The sequence below is a fragment of the Nilaparvata lugens genome, chromosome 3 (genome assembly GCF_014356525.2).
Source record: "Nilaparvata lugens isolate BPH chromosome 3, ASM1435652v1, whole genome shotgun sequence".
In the NCBI taxonomy this organism is placed as follows: Eukaryota; Metazoa; Arthropoda; class Insecta; order Hemiptera; family Delphacidae; genus Nilaparvata; species Nilaparvata lugens.
In genome coordinates, this window is record NC_052506.1 from 54,668,307 (window position 1) to 54,678,942 (window position 10,636).

At 38.3% G+C, this 10,636-nt stretch overlaps 1 protein-coding gene across 1 annotated transcript; it reads right to left on the minus strand.

Moving 5' to 3' along the window:
• Nucleotides 1–5,696: 5,696 nt before the first annotated feature.
• On the minus strand, nucleotides 5,697–10,194 carry LOC111053800. Its single transcript, XM_022340725.2, has 2 exons — nucleotides 7,915–10,194; nucleotides 5,697–6,014 (listed from the first exon to the last, which is right to left on the minus strand). The coding sequence occupies exons 1-2, from the start codon at nucleotides 10,192–10,194 to the stop codon at nucleotides 5,697–5,699; spliced, it is 2,598 nt and encodes an 865-aa protein (XP_022196417.2).
• Between the last annotated feature and the right edge of the window lie 442 nt (nucleotides 10,195–10,636).

A 10,636-nucleotide genomic window follows, 5' to 3' on the forward strand; every position in this document is an offset into this window, starting at 1 on the left:
GATCCCGGGTTCAAAACCTCTCACAACCAAAAGTTTTTTAACCAGATCACTCCCGTGTTATCGGATGGGCACGTTAAACTGTCGGTCCCGGCTGAAGTATGACCCATTGGCGCATTGACGGCTCAAATTATATATTCAGGCGGTGGAACCTTCCCGCAAGGGACTCCCCACCAACAAAGCCATACGAATTTAATTTTTTTTTCTTATATAAATGGGATACTTTAGATTCATTTCCCGCTCTCCAAAAAAAAAAAAAATTTTGAGTGAGTGCAGTTTACATGTACGGAATGAATTCATGTTCAATGCTAGGTCTATAATGTGGGTACATGAGTATTACAGAGATAGAGAGTGTGATGGTGAATACTTTACTGTCTAAAAAAAATGGAGAGTTATCCTGTTAATTTTTCAACTATACAAGGATGAGCATAGAATCATTTGATATTTTGCTTCAAAAAATTAAACCTGTAGTGGAAAGAATCTAAATTAACTTCAGCTATTTCTGCCGAGCAGAAATAAAGTGATTATAGTTATACTCACTGGGCTATACCTAAAAGGTAATTATAATATACAGGATGATTCATAATTATGGTAAAATAATTTAAAACGTGATAGTAGAGGTAAAAGAAAGTAAAAAAGTTCCTATAAACATATATCCATAAACGCTTATTCATTAGCAAGCTATACAGAGTGAAAGATTTCGCCCGGAATTCAGTTCCTCTGGTGAAATACACCGATGCTGAATTGTTTGGGGACTAGTTTTTGAAAAACTTATGGTGGATTCATATGGAAAAATGTCTGAAAAATTGAATAAAACTAGTCCGGAAGCTGTAGTGTGAGTAGTTTTTGAGAAAAAAGTTGAAATATGCAAAACATCTAAGTAGAAAAACACAGACTTCTAAGTTTGATGCCCAATAACTTTCTTTAATGACCAGTAAACGAATAATTTTTTGCAATAAAAATTGTAGAGAATTTAATTCTGGAAAGAATCATGTAAGCTGTGTAAACTAAATTTAAATAAAAGTTAAATAAAATGTATTCTTATGTAGTTCATTACACCACAAAAATTTGCTGTCTTATGAGAGAACGAATAACTCATAGGTTGTAGCTGATTGCAAATAAAACATGCATTCAAATAACAGCTGATTCATTTTGTTCTAAATAAGAAAATATTTGAAAGAAATTATCAGCTAAAAATTATTTTCAGAAATATTTTAGCTAACTGATGAACAAAACAACAAACTGTAAGATAGGCTTACTGTAGCCGCGCTGTGTATTTTGTTTAATCTATTTACCAGTTATTTGTAACCATTTCACTTTGCTTTTGTGTTAAGTGTAGGATTTTTGAAAAATGGCAGGTAATTTCAGACATTATTCATACTCCGAATCAGCTGACATGCATTTAATGTATGGGTTGGGACACTGTAATACTGTAGTACTGAAGCAAGACGTTTGTATCAAGAGAACTTTCCTAACTGATGCCGTACTACCAATTTCTCCTAAATAGGTTGGATAGCATTTTTCACCTATTAACCTAAGGAAAGTTATCGGCTCCAAAGTGGTAGATTCTTGATAAACTATGAATGGATCTATCGCCTATGAATGAGAAATCCAATTTTCAGAGCAAACCAACTTATAATCTTCAAAAGAATTTTGGCAATATACAACACAAATCTAAAAAAAATAATACCTTACACACTTAAACATCCTAGCATCATTACAAGCTAAAATACTTATCCAGTTTATATAGTTGAAAACAATGGCTATAGGCTTGTAAACACACGAAACAATTATAGACAAAATTAGAACACTATAAACTGTTCAAAACTCAATTTAAAACATTAAAATTTTCAATTAAACAGAAAAATATTCAGAGAGCACAAAACACTTTTCAGTAGCCAGCCACCATTTTTTAGAGAAGAAGGAAAAGCACAAAGTACAGAGCAAAGCCTTGTAGACACACCTCAAACCAGTGACAACTTCATGAACACGTCACCAAAAAATTATAAATTACAAGTTTAGAATTTACATTTTACATTTGTTCTCAATAAAACTTTATTTCGAAACTGTTATTTTAAATTTATATATCCTCTATATTATCTGTTAATTCTGTTAACTCTGTTTCGGTGATACCATGGAATATGCAACACAATTATTTACGATAAATTCTCAGTCAAAAAGTTGTCCCTATATCGATTACTCTGATATTTACTATCAAGTTTTATAGATCTCGAATTGAAGATTCGATTTTAATCGAGAAAAAATGTAATATTACACCGAGTATGTCCAAGTTCAAGATTTTTGGCCACTATTCATCAACGTCTGTCAGAAACAGGCTCTTTGATGTCCAAAGAGCACATTTATGCAGGCAGACCACGATCTACTATGACTGTTGAGTTAGAAGTTCTTCATGAAATTTATGAACATCCAGAGAAGAGCAGGAGAGAATTGTCAGTACAGTTTTATGTCAATCAATCTATTATTTGGAGGATACTAAAAGAGCAACAATAACATCCATACCACCTCCAGAAAGTTCATACTCTATTGCCACAAGACTGTATTCCCCCATGCTGGCATTTGCTGATGGTTTTTAGAAAAACTTGTTAACCCACACTTTTTAACAACCGTTCTATTTACTGACGAGGTACACTTTACAAGAACAGCTATCGTTAACGTCCACAACCAACATATTTGGGCAGATGAGATTCCTCATGCCATCAATCCTAATCGTCCACAACATCAGTTTTCAGGAAACATTTGGGTAGGAATCATAGGAGATCATCTACTTCTGTTCGAGCTTCCTCGCAGGTTTAATGGCATAATCTACTTGAACTTTTTGAGAGAGGAGCTATTTATCTTACTTGAAGATGCACCTCTTCAGTTGCACCAAAACATTTGGTTTATGCAAGATGGAGCTCCAGCACACTTCAGTGTTACTGTTCGTGAACACCTGAATCACAGCTTTCCAAATCAGTGTATAGGCCGAGGTGGGCCAGTACCATGGCCAGCTAAGTCACCACACTTAAATCCTTTGAATTTTTATCTTGGAAACACTTGAAAACCTTAGTTTACAATACTCCAATTGATATCATTGAAGAACTCCGATTAAGGATTTTGAACGGAATAGAAATGATAAAGCAGACTCCAGAAATTTGAACGGGTCCGACAATCCATGAGAAGATGTCTGAACATATGCATTAAGAACAACAGAGGTCACTTTGGACATCGTCTTTAATCTCTTGGTATAAGTTTAATGTCATTTAGATATGTTACTTTCATATAAAAATAAAACTCAATAAAAAACCGAATATTTTATTTGCAATCAGCTACAACCTATGAGTTATTAGTTCTCTCCTCATGAAACAGCAATTTTTTTGTGGTGTAATGTACTACATAAGAATACATTTTATTGAACTTTTATTCAAATTGAGTTTACACAGCTTACATGATTCTTTTTAGAATTGAATTCTCTTCAATTTGTATTGAGAAAAATTACTTGTTTACTGGTCATTAAAGAAAGTTATTGGGCATCAAACTTAGAAGTCTGTGTTTTTCTACTTAGATGTTTTGCATATTTCAACTTTTTTCTCGAAAACTACTCACACTACATCTTCCGGACTAGTTTTATTCAATTTTTCAGACATTTTTCCATATGAATCCACCATAAGTTTTTCAAAAACTAGTCCCCAAACAATTCAGCATCGGTGTATTTCACCAGAGGAACTGAATTCCGGGCAAAATCTTTCACCCTGTATAGCTCGCTAATGAAGCGTTTATGAATATATGTTTATAGGAACTTTTTCTCTTATTTCTACCTCTACTATCACGTATTAAATTATTTTACCATAATTATGAATCACTCTGTATATAATTATGTTACAATTATTGGTGTTATTATTGAGAATAGATTCTCCTTTGTATCGTTTGTGAATCGAACTAGGTACCTTACAAGAGTAAAACAAGATATTGGGTTTCATCAATGAAAAATAATCAACTTCGAGCAACATGAATCGCTAATTTTTCTCATTGACAATATTGTTATATTTGCTTACAACTGAACATGCAGGAACAATGAGTTCATCATACTTTCTCTTGGAAAACTGAGTTTATAGAACCGTGCCGACAAAAGCCGATAATATACAGTGATTATTAATATAATAATAAATACTGTAAATTCCAATTCATTCTTAGCTTACAACCAGTGAGTATAGAATGTAATATACAGTATATATAGTAGTATAGAATGTTATATTCCATACTCACTGCTTACAACTCCAATCAAATAGAACAGCTCCATTAACATTGAAATTATACGAAGGAATTGTGGTGACTATAAGCTTATATTTTTCCTCTTCCAGATGATGATAATCTATTATTATATAAATTTCATATTGATAAATAATAAAAGTTTGATTGTTTTTCCACCAATTCTTGTTTTCTAGAGCTCAAGTCCTATCAACTTCCATTAACTAGAAGTATGCTTGAAACAAGCAGATGATAATCCAAATTTTGTATTGAAAACTCTGAAACGTTATGCTGTTCCAATATAAAATATAATATTACTTATTGGAGTACTAATTGTAAACATTGAAATACATATTACATTGAAACTCGAGTAAATGAAACAAACACAAAATAATAGTCTATAGTAAATAAAAATGGAATGAAACTAAATGAAACTGATGAATATGAATGAAGCTAAACTGCCGGAGCGCTCGGCTCAGACGTCTGAGAAATCAACCGACTGGTTTGATCTTGAATCTGTCCGCTAGGCGGAACTACGCCGACCGCCATTGCTGGGTGGAAGAGCCACAGAGAAGAAGTAAACCTATAAAAAAATAGCGCCGCAGTGCAGGATGGTTTCTCACAGCTTGGAGTTGTTGTCATTTGAGATGGGTGTCTGGCTTGGAAGTGTTTCGGCCGCATTGCAGGATGACTGTTAATGGTTACTGGAAGATCAACAGCTGGTTTTTTTTTGTGATAGAGAAATTCTGATTGCAGATTCGTTCTCAGCAGAATGTCAACAATGTTTTTAAATAATTAAAAATCATCATGAAAAGTCATTAATATGTGTTGGAGCCAATGAGGTGGGCTTCTAAACACGTGACTTAGTAGCTCAGAAAATAAAATTGTTACCTTTAAAAGAGTCTCGTTCGGGTATGGCGGGTTCACAGTGGACTGTAAGAGCGTTCTCCACGTTCTGGTAGGCGGTAGCACGTTCAGATAATCAGGACTCACTTGCACTGGTGATGATGAATACATGGGCCCATGTCGCAGCGAAGAGGTTACACAAAGAAGATCCAAATCTAGATATTTAGCAGAGTACTCTCACAATAACTTTTCCTAACTAGTCGCGGTAGTAGTTTAAATTCAAACAAGCGAAGGGGTAATACATTTATAACTTCTTTAAAAAGAGAAACAACCATGTAGCATCAGAACAGCAAGCTTCCTCAAAAGGTGGTTACAAGTAGTGGGGACTGGGGAGCAAAGCGGAAAAGCCAGAGGGAGAACAGTGCCATCTACATATTGAACTAGGCGATCTCAGAGCGGCTGATGGCAGTGGCATGCTAGATGGCCATGGGTGAGCACGGTTGATTCAAATGGCTGGCCCATACATACTCCCCCCAAAAACGAACAGTTTTTAAATCGGGTGAAGCAGCAACAAACACTGTACATTGCGGCAGGGCGGGCAGCAATAACTAGATGGCAATGGGTCTGCGGTCTTGAATACAGTGAGTGGAGAAGTCCAGAGCAATGTGGTGTGAACATGGGAGCATGACGTGAAGACAAGCGGGGCAGCACAGCACAAGTTGCGGAATGCGCGTAGACATGAACTGCAGTGCGGTCATAGAAGTGGAGCTGAGTGTCAACAGAGGTGCGGTCATCAAAATAGCTAAGTGGAGCAAAGCAGCAAACAGCGGTGCAGTCATCAGTATGTTGCGGCAAAGTAGATAACACAAGGCGGCGACAACGAAGCGACGCAGGCAGTCACAGGTTATGGATTGCTTCTTCACATCCTAGGATAAGTGATTTCTTGTAATATTGTAACTAGGATAAGTTCACAATCATTCAAGAATGTCTGCTTTTTTATTTTATTATCTCGTATTTTCTTACTTTTTTTACTTTCCTTCTTTGTATTTTTCCAAATTTAGATGTTAATAGGAATCCACCAATTTTATTTATCTTAGAAATAATTTTGTATTAGTAATAACACTCGGCCCCTGCGCTCAGGTTTTTAACCTTTTTAGGGACTTTCCGTATTTAATAATAATACTATTTTACTTTTACTTATATTGTTAATTGTCAATTGTATTTATGTAATTATACATTCATGTATGCATTGTATGAAGGAAAAATAAACTATTGATTGATTGATTGATTGATGCGGGTAAAACCAAACTATTTACCATAACATTGTTAGATTGTTCTAAATGAGGCGGTGAATTTTACTTAGGTCTCTGACAATATTACCAGAGGCGCATTTGATTGACACTATTCTGACAAGACCATCTCTGCCAGGGTGCAGCACTACAATTCTGCCTAGCGGCCAGCTTAGCGGCGAGGTGTTGATTGATTTGACTACAACCAAATCGTCAATCTGTAAGTTTCTTTCAGAAACCTTCCATTTTGTGTGGTTCATTAGTGTGCATAGATATTCTTTTGACCATTGGCTCCAGAAGAATTGTGTCATTTGGTTACAATGTCTCCAACGGCGAGTTGAAAGTATTTCTTTAGTCTCTATTGGTTGCGGTGGTGCGGTCAGGGGTCCACCTACTAGGAAATGGCCAGGTGTTAGAACAGAAGTGGCTTCTGCGGGCTGTGAAGACAGTTCAGTTAGCGGTCGGCTGTTCAAAATGCTTTCTATGTGGGTGAATATTGTGTCAAATTCTTCATATGTGAGAGCCTTGTCTCCAATACAGCAATACAACAGCATTTTAGCGGATTTGACGGCAGCTTCCCACAAGCCTCCATGGTGGGGTGCATTAGGATGAGTTTCCAATTTATGCCATAGTTGGACAGAAAACAAGTGACATCAGAGGGTAGTGATTCCAAAAGCTTGGCCAATTCATGCATTTTTCTAGTGGCGGATACAAAAGTTTTGGCATTGTCAGAGCATAGCGTATGAGGCGTACCTCGTCGGGCAATGAATTGTTGTAGTGCGGCGATAAAGTGGTTGACCGACATAGAAGACAGAAATTCAAGATGAGTAGCTTTTGTGGCAAAACACACAAATATGCACAAATATCCTTTTGTAGTTTGTGCACGTTTTAGCAGAGATGTCTTGCAGACAAAAGGTCCAGCAAAGTCCAAGCCAGTCACATTGAATGGTTTGTTGATGGTGACCCGTTCGGCAGGTAGCGGGGCCATGCATTGTTGCAAATTTGAGCGGCGAAATCGGTTGCAGATGATGCATTGGTGTATGACACGACGTACCTGATTACGAGCTGATAATATCCAATATTGTTGGCATACTGCAGATTGGGTGGTGCGAGGACCAGCATGACAGCTCATGAGATGCTGTTGTCTAATAATGAGAGTAGAAACATGTTCATTTTTTGGTAACAATAACGGATTTTTAGTTTCACTGGAAATAGGCGCATTCTCCAGATGACCAGATAGGCGGATCAAATTCTCATGATCAATATAAGGCTGCAGAGTCAATAAATGTTTGGGGCATTTTCCCGAGTTTAACTCATTTATTTCCTTCTGAAATTTGACCTTTTGCACGACTTGTATAATGAGCCTTCTAGCAATCTCCATTTCAGAGGCAACAACATCAATAGCAGCAGGGTGCGGTTCACAATCACAAAATTTTTGAATTAATTTGTTACTATAGTCACAGTGGGCGATCTTGATTCTGTTAATGAAGTGTAGTATATACACAAAAATTCGGCATAATTTTCCAAATTTGGATACACATTCACAAGCGGCATATAGCAGGTTTGCTAGCGGTTCATCTTGGGTAGTTGCAAGAATATACAGCAGGTTTGACTTCATCTCAGGTATTGTTTCACTGACAATGTGATTAGACACAGGAAAATCAACAGAGAGGCATTGAAATGTGGCAGAAGCATGCCACCAAGTATGACAGGAAACAAGTTTAGTTGGCAGTAGTCCACAAGAAGCATTATCAGCACAGTTGTTAAGCGAGGACACATGATTGAATAGTTCGGGTTTCACTAATTGAGTGATTTGCTGTACACGATTAGCAACAAAAATCTGCAGTTTGTAAGTAGGCGTATTGATCCAGTCCAAGGCAGTTCTGGAATCAGTGTAGAGACGAATTTCCAGCAGGTTGTATTCTGATAGAGTTGGTAAAATGACTGATACAAGTTGTGCTAACAAGAGACAGCCTTTCAATTCCAATCGAGGGATTGTCAGGGTTTTGAGGGGTGCAACATGACTCTTGGCAGCAATAAGATGACAATCAATAAAGCGGTTTTCAACTTCTTCATGAAGGTACAAGCAGGCGGCATATCCTTTCTCTGAAGAATCGGCAAATCCCAACAGTCTAATTGGGGAATGGGAACAAGCTAACAGTATTGGTATGCAAATCTGGTGTAATTGGTTGATAGTGGTAGCCAAGGATTTCCAATGAGTTAATAGTGGTGCAGGAATTTCATCATCCCATCCAAGGCGTTCAGACCACAGAGTGCGCATGAATAACTTAAACAGTAGAATAAGCGGTGATAGCCATCCCAGTGGGTCATAAATTCGTGCAATGAAAGCGAGTATTGTTCTTTTTGTGCTTTTTTCAGAAAAGGCAGAGATGAAATATCGGAAATCATTGGCAAGCGGACTATACACAATGCCAAGGACTTTGGTGGTTGCAGTATCATCAAACAGGCATTCCTGATTGCTCAAATATTCGGGCGACATATGCTCAATCAACTCAGGTGTGTTGGAATTCCATTTCCTCAATTCAAAGGAGGCGAGTGACAATAGCTCATTGAGTTCTTTGATAAGTGAATGTGCGGTATTCAGGTCATTGCTTCCGCCAAGTATGTCGTTGACATACGCTTGTGACTTCAGTACTTGACTGGCGAGTGGGAAAGCTTCACCTTCGTCCTCCACTAATTGTTGCAGAGTACGCTGAGCAAGATACGCGCTAGAAGATACTCCATAAGTCACTGTTAACAGTTCAAATTCTTGAATTTTTTCTTGGTGGGTGGGTTTCCAAAATATATGTTGATGCTGGCGGTCTTCAGGCCTCAGCAAGATTTGTCTATACATTTGTTTGCAGTCTGCAAGGATGACAAAGCGGTATGAACGAAAGCGGGTTAATACTTGGACTATGTTTGTTTGAAGTTTGGGTCCAGGCAGCAACACATTGTTAAGTGAGAGCCCATTGGCATCTTTGCTAGATGCATTGAAAACAACTCGAATTTTTTGAGTGTTATCGTTTTTCTTGAATATTGCATGATGTGGGATGATGTAATCTACAGCAGAATCAGCGATTTTCAAGTGGCCTAAGTCACGATACTCATGCATGAAGTCAGAGTATTTGGTTTCAAGTTCATCAGATTGACTCAATTTTTTCAGTAGTCCTAACTGATTGCAGTATGCCTTGCTGCGGTTATTGCCCAGAGCGGGAGCGCCAGGTTTGAAAGGCAGTGCCACAACATACCTTCCTTCAGAGGTGCGATAAGTAGTGGATTGGTACAGTTTCTCACACAACTCATCTTCGGGCGATGACTCTTTTCGAATGGGGATGGCCTCTTCGGTTTCCCAAAATTTGTTCATGACAGTGTTGAGCTGTGCTTCCTGTGCAAACATAGTGCAAATGAGCTGCATTTCGTTGAGCGGTGCGGGTGAGTCCTCAATATTCAATCTACCACTTAAAACATAACCAAAGATTGTGGCAAAGGCAGCAGGGTTACCAGGAATAATGGAATTTTCTGTGGATATAAAGATGTTGGAGTATAAATCAGCACCAATCAGTAGGTCGATTTCAGCAGTCTCATCAAAATTAGGATCAGCAAGGTCCAGATGCGCAAACGAATTCTTTAGTGCGGGGTGAAGCGGAAAGACAGGAAGATTACCAGCAATTTGATCTAATACAAGAGCTTCGGTAGAAAGAGCAATATCAAATTGAGGTTCGGACAATATTCTTAACTGCACAATGCCTTTGACAGATGTCCTTTTTTCAGAGATTCCATTCAGTTGGATTTGAGCGGGCACAACAACTAAACCCATTGCGGTGGCGGCTCGGGTGGTGATAATGGAGCGCATGGAACCAGAGTCCAACACAGCACGCAACAAGAAGGGTTGATTGTATTGGTTCAAGACTGTAACGACAGCGGTTCCAAGTAAAGCGGAAGCATGTATGGCCTTCACCTGAGCGCAGCCACTAAAAGTGTGTGGTATAGAAGATACAGAACTGTTTGTTACATATTGTGCACTGGAGGCAGGGCTTGAACTTATGGGCGGAGATGCACAACTGTTGACTGGCGGCGAACTAGGAGGCAGATTAGAGCTGATAGCCAGGTTTGGTGCGCTGCTAGAATGTACATGATAAGAGCTTACTGGCGGTTGCGGTGGGGCAGCGGCAAAAGTCGGCACAGGTAGCGGGCTGAAACCAGAAGGAGGCGCATGGTGCGCGGCGTTTTGGCTAGTACTGGTATGCGGGCGTCCATAT